The sequence below is a fragment of the Tribolium madens genome, unplaced genomic scaffold (genome assembly GCF_015345945.1).
Source record: "Tribolium madens isolate multiple individuals breed KSU strain unplaced genomic scaffold, Tmad_KSU_1.1 Scaffold_96;HRSCAF=242;Tcas5.2_LG5, whole genome shotgun sequence".
Classification (NCBI taxonomy): Eukaryota; Metazoa; Arthropoda; class Insecta; order Coleoptera; family Tenebrionidae; genus Tribolium; species Tribolium madens.
Genome location: NW_025401068.1, coordinates 8,030,798 through 8,053,382, shown reverse-complemented (window position 1 = coordinate 8,053,382; position 22,585 = coordinate 8,030,798). Strand labels below are relative to the sequence as shown.

The 22,585-nt window shown below is 34.6% G+C and overlaps 2 protein-coding genes across 11 annotated transcripts in view; one reads left to right on the top strand and one right to left on the bottom strand.

The window, feature by feature from the left end:
- The first annotated feature begins 1,565 nt into the window (after positions 1 to 1,565).
- On the top strand, positions 1,566 to 2,521 carry LOC123012789 (cuticle protein CP14.6-like). 2 transcript variants are annotated; one of them, XM_044410925.1, is made up of 3 exons: positions 1,566 to 1,805; positions 1,857 to 1,944; positions 1,994 to 2,521. In XM_044410925.1, the coding sequence occupies exons 2-3, from the start codon at positions 1,933 to 1,935 to the stop codon at positions 2,378 to 2,380; spliced, it is 399 nt and encodes a 132-aa protein (XP_044266860.1). In that variant the 5' UTR covers positions 1,566 to 1,805; positions 1,857 to 1,932; the 3' UTR covers positions 2,381 to 2,521. The 2 variants fall into 2 exon arrangements, with proteins under 2 accessions (XP_044266860.1, XP_044266858.1); XM_044410923.1 differs by having other exon boundaries at positions 1,566 to 1,944.
- A 2,381-nt stretch (positions 2,522 to 4,902) lies between these two features.
- LOC123012639 (protein abrupt) overlaps positions 4,903 to 22,585 on the bottom strand; it is a 25,584-nt gene continuing 7,901 nt past the window's right edge. For 5 of the 9 annotated variants that reach the window (XM_044410683.1, XM_044410681.1, XM_044410680.1 and 2 more), the window contains exons 2-8: positions 21,014 to 21,509; positions 19,004 to 19,154; positions 16,175 to 16,384; positions 15,830 to 16,046; positions 14,231 to 14,287; positions 9,718 to 9,994; positions 4,903 to 9,058 (exon numbers count right to left, since the gene is read on the bottom strand). In XM_044410683.1, the coding sequence (XP_044266618.1) occupies positions 8,335 to 9,058; positions 9,718 to 9,994; positions 14,231 to 14,287; positions 15,830 to 16,046; positions 16,175 to 16,384; positions 19,004 to 19,154; positions 21,014 to 21,282 (1,905 nt within the window). In that variant the 5' untranslated portion in view covers positions 21,283 to 21,509 and the 3' untranslated portion in view covers positions 4,903 to 8,334. Of the gene's footprint in view, positions 9,059 to 9,717; positions 9,995 to 10,042; positions 10,519 to 10,562; positions 10,848 to 14,230; positions 14,288 to 15,829; positions 16,047 to 16,174; positions 16,385 to 19,003; positions 19,155 to 21,013; positions 21,510 to 22,585 lie in introns of those variants that run through there. The other 4 variants (XM_044410685.1, XM_044410686.1, XM_044410688.1 and 1 more) reach the window with 4 other exon arrangements.

The following is a 22,585-nucleotide window of genomic DNA, read 5'->3' as shown; positions in this document are numbered from 1 at the left end:
GCCAGTCCAGTTTAGCATAGAAATGTACACTAAAATTCGAGTCCATAAAATTTATTTTCCGTTTAAACATGATAACAAAACGACTAAATTTTCATAGCGTGTAGCTCTGATACGTGTTGAGCGTACAAGTCGTTACGTAACGTCAACCCTCTTAAAATAAATCGTGAGAAATCAGTGGGAATCGAAACTTTATCTCCTGAAATTTTAAGTATCAATTTTCGGCCGTGTTTGAGGTAGACCCCTGCGCGCTACCCCCCCGGGAGTGAAGGTATATAAAGTGATAATTATGTGGCATGAAGTCCCCTTTTACGTTTTTCGAATTGTTTTGTTACGAAAATTTATAGTGTTTTAACGGCGCGGTTATGCCGAAATCATCATCAATCACAGCTCGCTTTCAAGGATGGGCCCGTTTTATAGGCTGGGTTTTTAATTAGATAATTATTAAAAACGCATTTGCAATAATTAAATGATAAATTTCACATAAATCACAGCGACAAGGTTTTAACGACCGTCAAAAATTTTTAACAAAAACGCTTACCTAGAGTGGATTCAAGTTCTATTTATTATTTTCTCATTGGCAGTCATATTTCACGATGGCAATAGTTTAATCTGTCGGCGCTTAAAAAGCAATATGTGGCCCCTATTGTGGTTGCTAACAATAGACTCAATTACCCCTATACAAGATTTCGAATTGAAAAGGTTTAACCTTTTACCGGTTATATTTAATCAGCTTTTATGCCAGATAAGTGTCTGGATATATTTCGATGCTGATTCCTGTAATGTCTGGTCAAAAATGCTCAACCACAAAGTCATTAAACAAAGAAAAATGTTGGAATAAATTTGATCACAGTTTAATAATCTTGTGACCCCTTTAAGAGTTAATCATCGCTTTAAAAACGCAATTTAAGCAAAAATACCTCGAGAGAGTCTTAAATTAAAAAGACAAAAGGTTGGAGAATAATCTCAAGAGGCAACAGTGGCTGAAACTGCGAGCAGTGAGATTTATTGCCGTTTCTACACTGTTTCTGTACTTACTTGCAATCTTTGGATTTTATAAATCATTTACTCAAACAGTCTCACATAAATTATTATTATTTATTGATGAAGATATCCATCCGCTCAACAATCCGGCCTATCTCACCTATTGAGATTTACGGGTAGCAAATTTTTTAAAAATTCATTGCCGAAACTTGACACTGCTGCCAATTTATGGAACGATAAATCCTACGCACATAAAACGAATCGTATACCTATTTAAACATCGATTTAATATTTCAATTAATTACCTTCAAAATCATAAACACTTTTACTTTTTAGGTGTTACTTGTTATTATACAAATTATCTAATTATTAATATACTGACGTTATGACCTAATATTATGTTAATCAAATTATCTTGTATTAATTAATAAGTCACTGCTTGACGCCAAAGTGTTAGAGGACAGCCAGCTACTGTATATAATTTTGAAATAAAATATTTATTTAAATTCTTAATGAAAAAAGTTACGTCAATATAAAAATACAGCCTCACACTTCCCTAAACCCAAAAATATAAAAAAAAACAAAGTAGGAAGCATTCAAAAATGTCATGAAAGTGTAAATTAGTTCCTTGCATTCAGAATATTAAACGTTTTACTCTTACATTCCACTGGGATGGACACACGTCTAATTAAAAACTCTTTTTAAATTCATGTTTGTCGCATGTATACGAGTGATGCAACAAAATTTTAAATTTTTGGGTATCGACAGTTAATTATTCCATAGCCTTGAAATTTGAAGAAGATCCAACCTTGGAAAAGATGAGAGTAACATTTGGTAAACACAATATAATTTCTATTACACCATAGCGTTTTGAGGAGCCCGTGATTAGTATAAATAAAGCTGAAGAAGGAGTGTCTACATTAGATTGAATCTTCAATTCCAAACGCAACCATGAAATTTGCTGTAAGTACTGAAAATAATCATAAAACCGAAACCTACAATTTTGTTTCAGGTGGTGATTTGTGCCATTATTGTAACGGCTTCAGCCGCGTCTCTTTCAACAAACGAGCCAATCCCGATACTCAAACAAGAACAAGAAGTTAATTTCGATGGGTCTTACCACACATCTTATGAAACTGGGAATGGGATCTCTTTCGATGAGCAAGGCTCTTTGAAAAATGCTAATACTGACAACGCAGCTTCTGAAATTGTTGGTAGTTTTAAATATACAGGGGATGATGGTGTCGTGTACACCATCCAGTATGTCGCAAACGAAAATGGATTCCAACCTCAAGGAGCCCATCTTCCGGTAGCGCCAGAAATCCCTGCGGCTATTCAAAGGTCTCTGGAATACAATGCCGCCCATCCTGAAGAAGAAGAACCACCCAAAAAACATTGATAAATGTGATAGAGACTGCTGATATCTTATATATTATAATAAAGTTGATTTGGAAAAAATATGACTTATKTTATTTGAAAAGAAACAGCGCAAAAAAGTTTTGCAAGCTACCCTAGAACATATCTATCCAAATCTTAATAAGAATTTAAAATAAAGATTTTTATGTACAAAAGCTTTCCAACAATAGGTAATAAATGTAACCATAAAAACTTTTCTATTATTTTTGAAAACTTGCTTTTTAATAATACCTACCTGGTTAAATCCATTTAAGCTTTTACCGGGCCGACATGACATAAACAGAGTTATAAACAAGTTTTAAAGATAATTAAGACTATAGTATCTAATGTAGACTAAAAACTAAAAGTATATGTTTAAGGTATTATGTTTTCAACCCAAACAAAATATTTTATTGTCCTATATAACAGTATTAAAACGTTYCAGAAGCTTAATATTTATTCTCCATTATTCAGTAAAAAAATTCATAARATAAGACTATGTTGATAGGTAATATAAACTATGAATCTATGTGATCTTTAAGTTTTTTTAAATATTAATTGAGTAACGAGTCAACTCATTAAAAATTTAAAATTTAGTGAACAGAGTAAAATGCTTTAGCCTGAAGGTTATGCAACACATAATATAGAAGTGAAAAAATGGTGGAGTAACTCGGCAAACCTTGTACGTTTGAGTTCAAGTTGCGAAAAACAGTGGCGTACCCTTAAACAGATTTTTGTTTTAAACAAATTTTACATCTGTAAACTATTTACAAAGCATTCTTAATTACGATAAAATTTTAATTCGCGATTAATTTTATGTTTGAAAAAGTAAAGTAACTGACAACTTAATTTGAATTTGTTTAGTCCTAAATTAAATTTATTTTGCCTTTTCTAAATCGATTAATGGCAAATTAAAATTTCATTGTAACCTTTAAAAAAAATGAATTTTCGGTAAAAGTTCTGTAAAAGGTGCAAAAAAGTGAACGTAAAATTGTGTAATATTGAATTATTTTGTGACCTTTTACAAAGAAATTTTTACAAAATGGGTTTTTATGGATCCTGCCGTTTTTAAGGCAATTATTACAATAACGAGTCAGTCCTAGCCAAGCTCCCGTACGAGTTAATTGTATTATAATAACGATCCGAATAAATTACTTATTTTGTGGTTCAGTGCGAAGTTGTGTAGAAATGGTGCATGCGTGTTAAGTATTTTAGAGTACTTAATAGGTATTTAGTAATGCACAAGTTTTAAAATTTCGAGTTATTAGTGAGTGCCAATGGGGAAAATGGAGGAAGCAATCGTGCTACAAGGATCCGGATTAAAGGGTAAGTCAGCAATACCTTTTATTTTTTTTAGAAAAATCACATTTAAATTTTATTTAATATTTTCAACTGATTTAACAACACATTAAACTGATTTTGTGCTTCTTTATTTTCAGTAGGTCCGTTTAAGAAGCAGAGGCGAATTGCTACAAAGGGTAGCAGAAAAAGATGCCATATAAGGTCAGTGCACATTATTTTTTTATTTATCGCCAAGTGAAGTGTGTGATTTTCGAAGTGATTTTTGACTGCAACAGTAAGTATTTATTAAATTATGAATAGAAATTAGTTGTGTTTAAGATAAAATATATTTCTTCTTAAATTCTTTTCCAAAATTTGTGGAAGTCGAGGGCTGTTACTAGAGTAATTCTTAAAATTTTAAAATTAAACTCAAATTTAATTATTGAGATTTCAAAAGCAGCTCTTTTAAAAACTTGTAATATTGTTAAGAAATGTCTCAATACTAATGAAATTTATTTTAATAACATCAAAAATGATAACTTAATTAATAATAATTCAAGACGAAAGATCTGTAGTGACGCTAGATTGGAGAATTTAGGTTTTTCTTACATTAATCTCATTTGAAAATTCATCAACATAATTATTTGATAGCTATATCCGTAATGATATTCGTAAATCTTGCCTGACTGCAAAGGTTGTGGAAATTATTTGTCAAAAAATTATGTCTTAAATAATTGTCTGCCAAATGGTTTTTTTCTTCTTCCGAGTCAAATATTATATTTGTGTTATTATTAGCTCAAAAGCTCTACACACATCATACATGAAACATAATAAAAATTACAGATACAACTCCACTATTGTCTTGGTACTGGTTTTCATTATATTACCTTTTTCCAACGATCTTACGAGTATGTTATGAGTACTATACTTAATTTATATTTTTGCAGTCGTTTAACGCAAAAGGCTAATTAATATGCAAATCAAACACATTCATTAACTATGACTATGAAAACTAGTAATTTGGAATTAAGTAAAAGTTAATAGTAAGTAGCACATATTTTACGTGTAATATAATAAGACTGCGATTGTTACTTCGTGTGATCTCAAAGTTATTTGTTCTTATTATACTTATAAGTGAACTCACCTACTGACTTTTCTACTTCGAGATATGAACTACACACTCATTTCATCTTCGAAATACAGTGTTAAAGAAGAAATGGTTGAAGAGAAGTAAAATAAGAGGCATTTTTAATATTAATTTATAATGTATAAATGATACCCAAGCAATACACAACGTATTAATAATAGAATAATAATAATATGGCAAATAGGTATTTATTTATAACGTCACTAATTGTGTTGATCTTATTGCACCTACCTCTAATTAAACAAGGACAATAAAAACTTAACATAACCCTAACTTAAATATTAGGAACATTTTAATTACAAACAAAGAGAACGTTACAAATAACGATAAAAATCTCAAAAATAAAATATTTTCACATCTTCCGTTTAAGTACAAACATAAATAATAGTAAAAAAAGAAATGCAAATAATGAAAAGGACACGGGGGTATTTTAGGTATACCTATCAGTTTATATACTCTTACACATACACCTATTTTATATAATAATATAGTGTATATACGATTCTGCCGTTTAGCAAAACTATATTTCGGTGTCAACGGTTCACTACGCTATATAAAAGTTACAAGTTATTTGTTTTTAAATGTATTTTCACCTCTCGTAAAGGGAGTTATGTTAGGAACTCTGTTCAGCTTAATATCGCTAGATGTTTCTAACGATCAGCTGGTAAATTATTTTCTGAAGGCACCCAGTCCCTCAACAATAAACACATTTTACACAATATTCCACTCTACATAGTAATAATACAACATTAAAATAAATGAAAACTCAACGAAAGAAAAACTGTGAGTAGGAAATACGGGACTATCAGAAGGCTTGTTCACTATTGTTCATAAAAACTATTGTTGAGGAACCGTACTAAATTAGGAACCATTACTCCGGTTTATTTGCATTTCTTAACGACTGCTGTAGAGTCCTATATATAAAACACAAAGCTTTTTGCAATTTATTGCGCACAAGAAGTTGCAAAAAGATTTTCTTCTAATATATGGCACTGCACACTTATATAAGCTCGCCATAAGTCCCGTAAGGATTTCTCACAAATACTTAATATCATTTCTTGCAAATTCTATAAAACAACTTGTATGTACATGTCTAAGCTTAAAACTAAAAAATATTTTTTTGATATTTTGTTTCTTTTTTAAGTACAAAAAATACCAGTATTATTGGAGAGAGATCTGCAATGTCATTTCTGAGTTTTTAATACGTGTCAAGGTGAGGTAAGTCTCACTAATCATTATAAAAATGAGGTAGGTAACGTGAAAAAACAACAATATCAAAATAATACTACATCACAACAGCGTTAAAATAATGAGACATCGTCAACACCCCTCATCCTGCAGCTATTGAGTATCTAACAAATACCTGACATTAAAAACGCAAATAAATTCGATTTTAACTGCAGAAATTTGGCGGGTCTCTTATCCGAACAGACCTAATAATAATTATTTGCATTTTATTGGTATTAGAGAAAATAAAAATATATACAGTATGCTAGTTTTAAAATTGAAACGTCACGTAAGTTTACGTGTTAACAAGAAATATGAGACTATATACAATAACATACCTCAAAATCAATATTGTTATCTCTCGAAACAAAAAGCACCATAAAAATATTTTGTTCCTTCGTTTTGTCAAGTCTAATCATGGAAGGAACAGTATTCAAGCTCATATTTGCTTAAACATATCCGTTTTGCTCTTAAATCGTTGCCATCATCGAGTGTAGTACGGCATACTCACAAGTTAAAGCGATGGGTTTTTCACTGGTACCGAATATGCAAGCCATTTAAGAACAAAACTCGAAGGTGCTTCCTCCTATTGGTATACATCGAAGTATTTGCATTTAACAATATGTTCTATGCTAGTTAATCTTATTCAATAATTAACAATGACCTCTATTCGAGTGCTATCGCTATTCTAGTTCTTATTCTATTCCTATGCTTTGTCTTGAACGTAAGCAAATACTTTCTATGAACATTTAACAATGATTACCACCGGGAAACAACGAACTACCAATTGAACTTGGCTTATAGCGACAAGCATGAATATGCGAGGTATAAAAATAAGTACTTCTGAGTCAAAATTACGAATTAAAAAAAATTAAGAAAAAATACTTATATGTAAATAATACGAGTATATAACTATTGCAACAGTATATAAATAAATGGAAGAACTACTTAGTAAGTGACGAGACCGCGATGCCTGTTATGCAATTGTTTTGTAAGCTTACTAGTGGGTGGAACAACGAGTTCTGGGGAAGTTGAAATGGAAGTTTAAATTCTAATAAAGAAGCACTATCTCCACTTAACCTAGTGACTGATGATACAATGAATCTATGAATATTTCTAATAAATGACTTGATGATACCTGATTATTTGCTATTATTTACCTGACGAATTATCACTGATTATGACTAATTAAGAATGTAAAAATAATTTGATACTGATACTTGTTGGCAAGAATCTGAGAAAATCCCTGAAAATGTGAGAATCGTTTGTCAAAAAATTATAAAAAAATTAACAAAACTTGTAAACGTGATACGGGAATTTGTACTTCGGTAGAATGATATTGGAGCGTCCTGAGAGATGAATATGAATTAACATACAAGTGTATGTTTTGTCTAATAGTACAATTTGATTGTTATATAGCTACGAATTGCTTATAACGGGAAGCATACGAACATATGTGGAAGCATTCTATAAAATAAAGTAAAATCTCAAAAAGTTGTAACATTTCAGTATTTCTTCTTTAAAGTTACGTACAAAAATATTGATGTAAAGGCAAAAACGCTTTGTACCATTTTCACCTGAATTGAATGTATACATGTTGCGATAAACACATTTAATAATTCAAGTACGTAATCTTTGAAAATATTCAAAATACACACTATTAAACATGTTTACACGTGGACCATGGTTAGAGCACTCGGGCTCAGACTTGACGAAATGCTATTATGGAAGTACTGTTTTGTGTAGTAGTTTATATAGGAACCGGTAAAATTCTATCCTGATATCGATCCGACCTGAGTTTGAGGTAATTGGATTAAAACATTTTGTTAAATCTGAGTTTGCGTGCTTGAATCTGAAATGTACGGACCCGTTGCGAAAATAATCAAGGAACAACCCGGCAAGATACTTCTAATGCAGTACAAACCTACACAACAGCCTACTGAAACACCGATTTTTAAGTTATTTTATAACTGCAACGTAGTCCAATATAAATTTTTTCAACTATGTCTAAAGATACCGTATACACTTGAAAACCCTTATTATCTTGCACTCGTAACCTATACTATCTTTGAGGTAGACGGATGGAATTTTTAGTATCATTATAGTAGAAGGGGTGGAGCCACCGTTCCTCCACTATAAAAGGAAATGTAATCAATAAATATTCTATGAGATAAAAACTGAGGTAGTTGGATGGAATAAATGAGTATTAACTTGGATGATACTTGGCAAGAGTGGCGGCGACTGATTCCTTAACAAACTTATTCTAGCATTTTTCAAATTTCATTCTTCCATCCTATGTACAACTATTCCCCTGCTTTGACCGCTTCCGGTTCCGCTTCGTCCTCACTGTAATCCTCCTCTTCGCCCCCCGAGGACTCCCCCTCATCATTCTCCTTTTCTCGCTCTCTTTCGTGATTAACCATCTCGGCGTCACCTCGCCTGATCTCGTCATTCCGTTTCATCATAAGTTCATTGGCGCTCTGCATCTGCTGCTGCATCTTCTCGAGGAAGTGCTGCTGCGAGGCCTTGTCCAGCCCCATGGCGTTAAGCTGCGCCAGCTTGGCGGCATGCACAGCCGCCGCCGCCTGCTCAGACGACATCATCCCCATGCCGAGGCTGTTCTCTGTGATGAACTGCAGATAAGTGTCTAGAATGGCCGACCCCGTGGAGTTCGCGCCGGAYACGGGCGGGGGCAGCGGCGCGGGGTACGGCTCCTTCGACAGGTTGTGGGCTAGAGAGTCAACGCTTTTGGCGGCCACCGCCTGACCCGTCGAGTTAAACCTAAAGTTAGAGTTCGGGTAGTGCGACGGCGGGGACAGCGCTAAATCTAGCCCTCCATACCTTTGGTGCGAGATTGTCAGGTCTTCGGGGTCGTTGTCGCCGCATATCGAGCTACCGGCCTCCGAGGCCGCGCCAGAGTACGCGCTTTTCGCGTCCAACTTCACGTCGGACCGTCGCGGACCCGTCGGAGACGCGCGCGCTCGCAGCTCCGCGGGGCTTATTTTCACGCCGGCCTTTGCCAACAACCTGGAAAATTAAAACAACTTTGTGAGAAAAAAGATAGAAAACGAAATTTGATATAACTTTATTATTAACAATTAAAATTAACAAGTGAAATACAATATCAATCTGTTCTTCGTATTATGTAGGTTTGAAAAAAATTAARGAAACTTGATGGAGATTTCTCACATTTAATTAAGAAGTTTCGAATTTTTGCCATCTTTAATGATAAAATTGTCCAGTAATGGCCTATTAACAGTTGATTTTCTTTCAATTAATTATCGATTTGCATTAATACGTGTCATTAGTAAATGATTGCTTAAACGTTAATACCACTTAGAAAATAACTATGAACGGAAATATAATATAACACGTGTGACCTTTCACTGAGTAAATAATTTATGTTTCCGAATTTACTTATTGGCAATATTAATATACAGAAAAKTATTTGTACATTAAAATAAAAACCTTTAATCAATGATCTATCAAAACTGTTTAATAAACAATTATATCTAGTCACTCTATGTTCTAGAAAACTATCATTAGTTCTTTTATTTTAGATGGACTTTTGTATTCGTAAACCCTCGTATACTATCCACCTCTGATAATAATGAGTACAGTTTGAATTGTTTTTTCATTGCAAGTACCTACCCAAGTAATATGATCTTTGATTGTTTGGGTCTTACCTGCTGGCAAGTTCCGGATCGAATGGTGCGGGCATTGGTAGAACAGGCAGGTCTTTTGTACTTATTCCTCTATGTTGGCGAGACATATGTGAATGTAGCGAATTTCTCGATTTTGCAACTGTTCCACATAAAACACATCTATAACCAGGACATATCGTATGTTTATCTTCTAAATGAGTTCGTAATGTGTGAGCAGATCGGTAGATTTTGCCGCACTTTGGACACGGTCTTGGGTCTGTCGCTCTGACTCTCATCATGTCCAAAGAACGTCTTGAAACTAGAAAAAAAAAATAGTCACATTGTTTAGGTATTTAAGTTGAATATATGTATAATGAAAGGGCTAGTATTTTATTTGAAAAATTTACTGGCAATCAAAATATCACTACATCTCAACAGTTTCTGGTAACTACAAATTTACAATAACGCAAGTGTTCTAAGTAAAGTCAAACATGTTAAACGTCCACTGAGCGCATTAGATGAGGTTTAAAGCGTCCGTTTAGCACAGTGATYGCGTTTCGCACTGTAAAATCTACAAGCTCCACTTAATCTGTTTCATAATGTCCCACTGTTTGGAGTGCTTGCTTCTCATATGATTTCGCACAGAATTAGGGTGTGAAAAGCGCCTCCCGCATTCAGTCACAGGACACAAAGGACTGTCTCTAGGATAGTGTTCATCGATATGTGATCTTGCCGCGTTGATCGAGGGCAGAATGAGATCGCATAGYGGGCACTCGTACTTGATGGATACCCCAGCTGGTTGTTCTGCTGCAGGATATCTTCCCGGTCCCGTGGTGCTGGCATCTGCAATGCCAAATCTCGCTGCACTTTTAGTTGCATTTATACGATTTTAATCTAATTATAAACAACAATAAACAACTAGAACTAATAAGTGGGCGCGTGCTGGCGCTGTCTGATTCCGTGMGCTTGGAGCTGGTGGTTGATCAAGTAGTGYTTCGTCTTGCACTTTTTGCCGCAGAAGTTGCACACAATCCAGTTCTCTTGCGACGTCTGCACGTGTACGTTTATGATGTGCTGTCTTAAGTTACTGGGGTTTGAGTAAAGCCGGCCGCAGTATTGACATTTGGGCTTCTCCTGCCAGGAACAATTAGCCGCATTTGCTTGTGCCGCCCCTGTAACAACAGAGGCGGCATTAGTAAATTATATTAGGAAAAATAACGCGGTTCGTGTTTCCCGACTCTATATTGCACTTCCAATTACCAAATTGGCCATTATCTTTGCAAGTCCGTTTCCTTTTTTCCTATTCCTCCGTTTATTAGCCATAAATCCTTTTTAATAACTGGTTATCTGCTTTTTTATGGGGATCCCCGCAAATGTAAAGTATGAGTTGCGAGCTGCTTAACGACCATTTTTATTTCCTACTTGCCCCATCTTGAGCATTACTACAATTACTCWGACGCTACTTATTTTGATTTGCCCACTTGACATAAAAACACTCTGCGAGTAATGTATAAATGATTTTCAGATGTTCGCTTGAGCAATGCTAAGTACATCCTTTAATTTAAAGTTATTAAAATAATGGAGGTTATAATTGGTTCGAATTGAAATCATTAAAGTAATTACTCTTTTTGAATCGACTCTACTCGCACACAATTTAAAAATGAGTAACTACATTTCTTTAATTTTTTCGTTAAAACTACTTAGTTCTGTGAAAAAATGTATAYTTAACGCTCAGTTTCATCTAAGCACAAGCTAATTATACTTTACACAAACAAAATACGATACGATACAAAAAAGAGATCAATTACTTGTATGCTCCGGCTACCTATTAAATTTTTAATTAAAAAATGTATGAAGGAGGTGGGGGTAAATCATTATTTTAGCGCGATAAATCATGCAACTAAAAATATAAGTGACCTATAACAGCGAAATTCGGGCTTGGTTGTAATATCATTTCATTATACTACATTATTCCCYTCCTGACATGCAATAGCGAGCATTACTCTGTGAAATAAAAAGCCCATGCTTGGGTCCTTTTCCTGAACGTAATAAAATTAATGCCCAAGAAAGACGTAATCTGTCGACGTAAAAGTAAAATACGAGTAGGCAACGAGTAATTTCTTAAAATATACCAAAGCAATGGGGACTTTATCGAACATAAAGTAATAAATGTGCGTTATAGCGTCCAAGCACGAACAGTCGATAACGAGGGCCGGCATTGCCGACTGATACAGTCCGGTAATATAAGGCAAAACACTGACATACTCCACGCTTTTCTCATCCTTTTTTGCTCGACGAGTCACCGGATTTTCCTTTCCTTTCTCGGAGTACAGGCGGTGATAAACAGCTTTTCTGTATTTCTGAGCTTTCTCGGGATTTTCTCACACCTACAGAAATATCCTCTGAAATGTGTTCATTTCCTTTTATATTCCAGAAATCGAAATGTTTTYATAAATGTGTTATTCAGCAATGCATCTCAATCCTAGCGCCACATAAAAATAAGGTTCGCATTTTCAAGTTCATCGACTTTTATTTCGACTTAAGGSGAAACAGAAATTCGGCGTTTTTCCGACTAAATTATTCCACTGTCAGCCAGAGACCATTTCGGAAAAGAATAACATTTCACTTCAAAATTAAGAGTTCCCAAACGGAAATGAAAGTTTTACRCGAAATATATCAACCCGAACTCAAACCACCAAGAAATTTCTAAATTTAGCAAGATTTCCTATTGTTTTTGAGAGACATATAATTCTTTGTTTACGCAGGGAGCCTTGAATGGAAAATATTTCTGTAATTCGCTGTAAAAATAATTCGATGTAGCCCCAGGTGAAAAAACGTTGACACCAAAAACCTCAATCAGAACGGAAAGATTAAAGTGAATAACATCATTATAATAACCGGACTCTAAAAATTACAATATTTTTATGTTTATCGTTAAAATTTTGACAAACTGTGGAAAAATATCCTCTTTCTGTGTCCATTCATTATACTTGAACTTCATGACATTAACCGGTTTCTGCAATAATGAATGTTCCCCAAGTCTCAACGTGTGACACTGAAGGCAAATCGGGTTTGAGACTAAGCAATAAAAAAAAGCCTCTGCGAAAAATTAACAATAAACGGGAATAAAAGAGTATGAAAAATAAGATTTATCGTGGATCTTGACAATATTTCAGAGTGCTTCAGGAGTAAAATGGGAAATGGATTAACACAATGGCAGATGCTTAAACGACATCTATAACTCAGCTCTGCGAGATGTTGATGTTTGTGAAAATAAAGCATTGCAGGAAGTCGATTTCGCAAAGTTTTATTCCGGCCGTAGTGCAAGTAATTTCATTTTCGTGAATGTTGTAGCGCGTAAACAATCTTAACGAGCGCTTCTGCAATTGATCGAACTGCTCAAGAGGGGCAGAAGGTCGAGGGGAACTAGATAGCAAGCACACAGTCAAACATCGAGAGATTGCTGTGGATGTATTCCCCCGTTCCCGGCATTGGTCTATTGATTTATACGGTCCGTTCGTATGTCTCTCCTCTTTTGTCCAGGCCGGACTTCGGAGGTGCCCCAGCGACACCTACAGCAAGACCCTTCACTTAGACGCTCATACAAATTTAATTGGAGTGCTTTCGGGTGTCGCCGAAACTTTTTTACACCGAAACGCAATTAAAGACTGGGGTTGGAGGAAACAATTTTAATACGGTAGAGGAAGCTACAAGAAATTCAATTATAATAGGTAGTTTCCGGAATAAGCGTGCGTAATTTTATGAGTAACCGTAGCAACTAGAAGGCCCCCCGTCAAAATTATCTATGGCCGAATGTTTATAGAGTTCACTTCATTTCCTATTATGTGGACTTGGGGTTAGGCTCGAAGAAATCGATGGCTGGGTACAGGCAAACAATACGACGAAACTCTTTTAAAGCAGAAGGAAAGGTTTCGCGGTGTGTCCCGGAAAATGGATAACGGCGAGACCGTGCGTTAAGCTGCTTATCGAAGCGTATTTTCTTTTAATCCCTAAACCATTTTATCGGAAGAGTCTTTTTGAGTGTAAATTTACCTAATTAAAAAAGGCCTTTCGTCTAATACACTCTTCCAGAAACAACAATTCCTCGCAAATTAGTCAAACCTAGTTTAAATCTTCGCCCTAATTCCATCACATAAACCAAATTTAATTTTTCCTCTACATCACTCAGGTCACGACTAATCGACCAAATTTTATCTTCCCTTCGGTTCTTTCTCTTTCAGAATCCTCCAGTCACTTTCATTTTTCATTACTTTTCCTTACTGGTCACTGCCAGGTCATCTGACATATTGTAGGACTCTTGTCAAAACTGCACGATGCGGGAGAAGAATAAAATATTTAATATAAAAAACTTTAGCGTTCCATTTTAGATATCCGGTGGCAGATGTCATTTCTTGATTTTTACTCCCGTTTGACCACCTCACATACTTAAATATTAACGACATTTCTCTTCCGAGAGAAAACGCGCGATATATGGCTATTTAATATGTTTGACTTTTCAATGTTTTTCCAGAAAAAAATAAGTAAAGGGGCTTACCGAAATTGTCCGTACTATTATGGATCCCTGAGGGTCCTGGCATAAGTCCTCCTAATCCTGCAGAWTAAACCATCAATAATAAGATGACTTTTATATATCAAAGCTGTGTTAATAAAGTATCGAAAACTAATTTTAGTAGATTTATTACAAACGAATTCTTTAGAAAAAGCTACTTTAAGACCAGAAAAAAAAGAAAAACATAAATCATTAAAATATTTATTCTATGAAAAATCGGAGCGCCAAGAATCCTGAAAAAACGTAATTAGCGTAATAAGATTAAAGTATATATAATCACTTTACTTCAGATTATCGGAGTAATCTTGAATAACAAATTACATTTAATGGTTCATGCTGTTCCCATTGAATTCTTTGTTGATCGAGATGAAGTAAACACATTTTACTTCATTTTAGCTTATATGAAATGATTAAATTATCAGTAATCGTTTCTAAACGCCAATACAAATCAATGAAGAGAAAAGTTTCGGTACTCAACTAGTTTTGAATAAAAAACATTAGACGGCGAATAATAAGAGAAAACAAAACATTTAAAAAATAAACAAATATAAAATGGTCTACTATGCTATTTCTTTATTTGTCTAATGAAATTTCATACTACGTTCTATAACAGTGAATTATAAAAATTATGAGTCTTTACATCATAAAAATTACTTTGACAGTGAACAAATGTCTTTGAAACATTTTTATCTTATATACAAAAGCCCCCACCTACTTCGGAAATGATTTTAAAATACTGTATTGTTTGAAATGTGTATTTGTGTATAATGTAGGTGGATAACTGTTAAAACCAAAATGCCACTTGATTTAACAAGCAACAAAATCTCTTTTATTTTGTGGCAAATAAAATTGATTACATCAAAGTAATTGATTTTGAAACCCAGGGTCTAAAACGTGCTGCTTTGAGGTCACCCAAAATAACATTAGTTGCGCTTCTTATTTTTACGGTAATAACACATTTAAATTTGAAATTGGTTGATGCAAGCTTCCTACGCGTTTAAATATGAAAAATCAAGTTTCGCTTTGTTTCATTTCTTCAGTCGAATCCATTCGGATACATCAATCACCGCTGGGAGATTTTGAATGAAAAAGTCTGACATTAATACCATCATTTACCCATTTACATAAATTACTTGGCTTAAACCATTTGTAATGAACAGTTGGAATTTGATAAATATATTACAACAAGTCTTCGACATATTTGAGTTTTGATAGGTCATGCCGGGTCAGTACAAGCAAATAAAAAATTTCCATTTTAAACGAGCGAGTTGGGACAATGTTAACGTTAGAAAATGGCAGGAATTTGGCGATAAGGCATTCTAGTATCGTGAAATATAGACAATAACGGTCGTGCGATGTGTGGAAGTGATCGAGAGATTATCAAAYCTGATTGATTTCCCGAGGCTCTAGAGCATTACTAATCATTTTTTAGTTGCCAGTGTTCGAATATTGTAGAAATTTTAACAGGATAATTACCCAAGAGCGCAAATATTTACTTGTAACTATATTTTAGTCTGCTCTAATCCTTCGAATCCACACAGGCAATTATAAAATAAATTAGACTTAGAGGGGTTATAATCTTACCTTGTAGACCTAACAACGCGCCTGGAAATGTCGGAGTCCGCGTCTGATCAATTAGCCCACCATTGGTATTGAAAGGATGATGATCGTCTAACATGGGGTAATCGGAAGGTTCAGTCTTTGGGGTTACAGGGTCTCCATGATCGCTCATCGCCGTATCGCTGCTGTTGCTGTCCTCGCCAGTGGATTGTGCTTGCAACGACGAATCCGAATTTCCCTTCTGCAAATAAGAGTCATTGACCACCAAAAACTGAATGAATTTTTTTCAATACCACTTAGCTCGGCATTTGCGACTTTCAAAGTTACGCAACCGCACATTTAAATTTTTAGACTAGTGTGGATTTTTACCTCTTTAGTGAGTATCGTGGGGCCGCCTTCCAAGGCTTGTCCGAGGAGAGATTCCTGCATGTCGCCGTTTCCCCTAGAAGGACTTCGCCCCCTATCGGGAGTGTAAGTCCCTCGCTCCGAACTCCTGGACCTTTTAGCTGGGGGCGGCGATAAAGCACCCTCACGGAGAGCATCTGATCGGTCCGTCGCCCACGGTAAAGATGAAGAATTCTAAAATCGACAAAATACAGAACTTATGAACCGTGAAATATTCGTTTCTATAAATAGTGGCTTCGGGCACGAGTAGGCAAATTTTCTTATTTAATTTCGAGAGTCGATTTCGGCTCACCGGGGGCGTTTAGCGATAATGGTCATCGGTGCAATAAATCAATAACATTTCTCAAGGCGGTAAGTCACAACAGGGCTTTGGAAAGTCATTTCAAAAGGTCGTCAAATTTTTACGAAGTAGAGCTTCGGTTTTCGGTATTTAAGATCCAGGAAATGTGTACCGTAATTTCCAATCCATAAAATAATTACACCTCGGGAGTTTTATTTATGAGCGGGAGTGATTTATGACTTGGTACTATTGATTCGTATTCGCCTCTAATTAACATAAATTAATGTAAAAAGTTGTTTTTATTATCTATTTCTAAATCAACTACTGCTTTTTATATAAGCACCTGAATTCCATAAAACTGGCCTAAGTAGATAGCAAAAAGTGCTACTCTACTAGAATCTTGTCGGCAGCTCCTTATTGCGTTTAATCAAAATTCTTTTTTAAAAATACCACGCCACTATTGATTTCCAAATTACGCGAGGGGTGAGAGTGGTATAACTACTGTTTTCATGAATGAAATTTGAATAATAAACGCGTACTAGTACACAAAATCAAAACTTGCGTGTACTTCACCGTGAATAATGAGTGCAATTCAGTATAGACATCTTCTTTCATTTTTCTTAGTAAACAAATAAATATTTCATGCAATGAGCTCGGTAAACAGATAGTCAATAAACTTTACGTCTGGGTGAGTTTGAGGACAAGATTAAAAAATCATCCGATCTTGCATTAATTTAGCTCGGGGAATTCAGTAGCGCTGCATTCTTTAGACTGGTTTACCAATCTGCATTAGGCCAAAAATTCACTTCATTAAGTTTATGATTGTCTAAATTTGACCTTTTAAACTTGACAAGTCTTGAGTTATAGTTATTATTACTGGTCGTCATTGAATTGTTGATTATTGTTTATAAATCTATGGTGCGGTTATCGTTGACAATTATTCCATTAAAAATTTAACCGAGTAACCGAGACGAGAGATTGATTTTAAGGAAGTTGTTTATCAAAAGGAAATAAGTGGTAATTAGTATATTTAGTAAAAGACTAACTTTTAGAATTTTTTTACACTCCACTGCATGTGTAGCGAACTATCATCGATCAGAGGTCATTACTTCTGATATTTCTGCGCAAAAAATACCAGCACCTGAGAGACTCCGATTAATGGAAAATTTTTCAATAATTTCAGTTTCCGGTGATTAATTGATAATTGCCGCTAACTGTCCTAAAATCACTAATTGGTGGTGGAGAAACGTACAATTTTATTCTTGAATCATGTATATTCTTAAAAATAATAAAATAATTTACATTGCTGATGCACAAAAATTTAACTGATTCATTCAGTTTTAAGATCGTCCTAAGGTCACAAAATAAAACTAGTCTCATGATTATGAAAATGTTTGCAGAATTTTGCAGATGTCCACCAATAAAACCTGTACCCATTAATTACAAATGAGATTTTCGTGATTCTCCTTGAAAATTAAATAAATAATTACGCAAGTTATCTTAATTATTTCTATTTTCATTATTAACCTGGCCAAAGGAAAATAAATAAAACTGAAAATAAATGGCATCATATACATCATTTTCTCACATTACGGAGTAAAGTGCATCATGGGTCGCCTTTCTGGTCCCTTAGTACTAATTTATCAATAGACTCCCTACAGTGATTRTTCCTAATTTACAGCCTRAACTTTACAACTTCTCCGAAACTTTAATTACTCTCAAAAATATCCGAATAAAATTTGAACAAATCTGTGTCACGTCTATGGTGTTTTCGTGCCCTTTAGGGGATGGTTGGGCAGCTGTTTCCAATATTTTACATTTTAAATGACATTTCCGCCCTTTATTCGAGTAAAAAAATTACCTAGTCCGGCTAGTAAAATTAGATTTATTTGTGGCAATTACTCATAACTAGAAATACGGATGAGCGTTAGTTTTCTCTAATTAAATCATTCAATCAAATAGTAATCTAATTGGGGTCATTTTTCAAACCGTAATTTTATTAAAAATGTGAYGTGAATTTGGCATTTTCTCTCGGTCACMCGTGACAAATTACCTAAACTCACTTATGTATTAACCGAATTTAATTAAATTACGTGAGGGATAAGACGCCGTAACGTAGTTATTAGGGTACATACATTAGTTAGTAGGTAATTAAAACTTTAGTTGGTAGTTTAGATAGGTGCGCGTTGGGATGAGCTAAACGGCCTACATTTTTACCCCGAACTTGGTTGAAAAATCATAAACTAGTTTAATTAGATATATATTAGAAACAAAATACAAGGTTAGTCGAACTTCGATAGCATGCTAGACTTAATGTCATAAATGTAATTAAAATTGGTGCCAAAATTTATTACAACTTAGCCAAATAACAATTTAGGCGTATTAACATATAAAATAATATAAAATCCAAGGTTGTATGATCAAGTTTCAGTAAATAAATGCAAGACATTGAAAACAAACGTATTGTGTCGTAATTTCTAACTCCATTAAAATATTGAGAAAATGTTACTTACAGGTGAGATCTTTTGCTCTGGAGCAGTCAGTCTTTGTCCTGCAGTACCCGCCGGTACGTCGGCTAATCCCCTCACTTGTAACATTTGTGCAGTCTTTAAAAAATCCGTTAATTGTTCTTGTCCTATGTGAACTTCTCCGTTGTACATAAATCTGGAAAGACAATACCGAAATTTAAAACCCATCAATTCTAACAACGACGTTTTCACGCTTCGTGGATTTCGTTTTTGAACATTAAACAACTTATCTGGAAATATGAAAGCTGTCACCGGGATGCTGGAAATGTATCACCTAAATGACACCTGCAGTGGAAAGATTCGAATCTCTATTTTATTCGACTTCTTCGGCAAGCTCTTTACCTGCATAGAAGCTTATCGACGCTACTCGAGTCAAGTCAGTGCTTTATATATCCAATTTACACGCAGAGTTAACTTATTCTCTTTTTCTCAACGTTTAAGATCTTTCCTTTTTTTAGGAATTTCCCACAGGAATTCTGCTCCTGTGATTTTTGCAAATTTGTAAATTAACTTTAAATTTTGAGCAACCATGGTCTGCGGACCCTTGGAGAGCCGCAGGACTCTTACTACGGATCCGCAAAAATTTCTCACATTAAATCTTTCTGAGTCTAACATTTGGAATAACAAAATCAATTTGGACGAACGCTTTAAATAAATATAGCGACATGTGTTTCTTGGACTTAACAATTTTTCAAGAAAGGTTGGAAAGCTTATAAGGGTCCCACTCAGAATGTCATTTAATATTCTTTTCAAAGCAAGGTAATTTTTCTAGGTTATTCCACTTATTTAGATTTTTTTACTTATTTGCACTCTTCCTTATTTTTCAAAAGCATTTTTAATTTATACAGAGTTTGCAATATTGCGTTTCTATTTTCCAAGAAAATTTATATTTTTTGTCTTTTTTTTTTTTCACTTTTCATTATTATTTTTTTGTGTTGCAAAAACATCATCATATTTTTATTTTTTCAAATTCTAATTTAGTTGCATGTGTTTTTTGGGTTCAAAAAGAAAGTTATGAAAATTAAGCCCAAACCACATCGCCTTGAAATGACATTTAAATGCCCGAAATGTTTTGCTAGCCACTGTGCATACAGTCACATTAAAAAAAAGTGGTCGTCAAGGACATTTCAAAAATGAAGAAATAATAAATAAATAATTTACAGTTTAACAAAAAAATTGATTTTATGACTAATTACCAAACTTCATGATGCCAAGTGTAATTTATTTTTCTAAATTTAAGAACGTTCATTTACACAAAAATAATTAATTTTATGCGAAAATGTAACACTGATAACGACAACTTTTTTTAAATTTGACTGTACATACATATCTACTACTACCACAAAAGTGAACCCCCCAATCTCTGACTGCGCCAATGAATACAGGGTGTTTCACACAACTTTACGAGGCCTGCGCGTTATGTCCGCACCCAAATATACAAAAGTYACAAAACACTGGATACAAAAAATACAATTCTAACTCTTTAATTTTTGGAAACCCATGACAGTARTTGTCAAACTAATCACTGTTTCATTAATAGTCATAAACTGCTGTTTTCAGAAACAATTATCATTTGTTCTATCAAGAGACGGCATGAATATGATTCTAGTTTATCTATCTTAATCACTAACTAACTGAAAACGTTGTAATTTTTTAAAAGGTGAACAAACTAGAGAAGATTATTCAATTTCTCAAAATTTGTAATCGAGTTCGTATCGGAATATGTATTATTGATTGCATCAAACACCCTGTATATCACCAGTTACAAATTACAGTTGTAGTTTAAATTTTAAATTTCTTTTTAAATCAGAATTACTTATAGTTCTAGTTCGATACGTGAAAAAAATTAATTCAATATTAAATACACATGTTTCCATCTGCTTCGCATCTCTTCATCCGCAATATGAAAATTTTTCTAGTTGCCAATACACATATGTAGTTAAAAATATCTCTTTCACAATTTATTCGAGTTGGTGTTTCGAAAAACCTACTTACCGTAACAGACTTTCCATGTCTTTTTGCTGTACGTCCCTGAGGATGACGATGGGATGTTGACAGGGATTGGCTTTGAGCAACCTCCTAAAGTAGGGACTACACGCCGACAGCACAACTTTGTGTGCTGTAAACGAACATCCATCACAGGCCAATGTCACATCGACGAAGTCTTCTTCATCCCTCAAGTGTCGAAACGACGAAAGAATCGACGAATGGAAATCATTCCAACGCAGCGAGTACTGCTGCTCGGGGGAGGTATCGCCCCCCATCGGGCAAAGCGAAGGTGCAATCTCTACGCCAATGATTAAGCCGTTTCAACTACGCCAATGGACACGCACCACGCAGACCGGAGGTCCTCTTGCTATCTCTTTAGGAACATTGACTGAACTTGAGGGCTGCTGGGCGGGCGACACTTGAAGGAGCTCGAGGGATCTGAACGGTTTCGAGAGTCAGTAGTTAGCGCGTCTTCATCGTTTCCTTTTCGTATTTCTATTTACTGAAAGAAAAAATCATGTTCAAGAGAGAAGAAAAATTGGATTTATTGCTGCGACTATGCGCCGAATTTTCAACAGTGCAGTGCAATTATTGATCCAATTATTTCAGACAGTCTTAATGTGACATTTGAAATCGGAATTGGTAATCGTCACCTCGATTCGGTGACAGTTTCGATCTTAATTAAATTAATTATTTCGCATTAACAAATTCTGGTGTAAAGAAAGTTGCCGATTTTTTTTTTATCAACAATATTTTTTCCTTGTGTGACCCCATTGACAAGTTTCAATACGCTTTAGTCCCATCATAATGGCGGCTCTGACAAACAAAGAAATATGAGCCATTAGAATCGAAAATAAAGTTAGGACGGTTGCTTTTAAAGACTGCGATTCTTCATAACATCATTATTTTTTACTACTATTTTTCCAAGAAAACCATCGAGCTGCAAAATATGGTCAAGTTTATGATTATTGTTATTTAATGAAACTTACTAGAAATGATATTATCGAAATACGGAAGTTTTACTTTTTATTTGTGCCGAAAGGGTCTCCGGCAGTATTTACACAAGTTGTCTCTAAYCAGCTATACTCCATTCGCTCACCCTGTGCAGTGATTACGCTTGAAACCGAACTTACACGGCACAAAAATTTAGCCTCGTTCATTTTGCGCCAAAATTTKAAAATTAAAAAACCGAATCCCGGCCCAACTGAGCCATTGAGCACCAGTAGCATTTGACTCCTTCTTCCAGGGTGAAACGACGTATGTACGTTGCCCAGTGACCAATGGTAAGGCATTTTTTAAGAATCACGCTTTGATCACGCAAGTTTACAACGGCATACGTTCCCCGAACGAAGTATAAATATGAAAATGACACACCTATGTAAATAATAATTTGCTAGTAAACTGATTGATTTAARCAAATTTTTTATTAATTAACGACAAAGAAAAAAWTTTAGCTAATTTTAGTGGCTTTAATTAAAACTATCCACTTTTCTTTCTGAACAGTAAAAACAAATACTCCTGCATAAATTTTATTGCAATCGATTTGTTTCTTCTACTTTCCGATTCTCGTAGTAAATA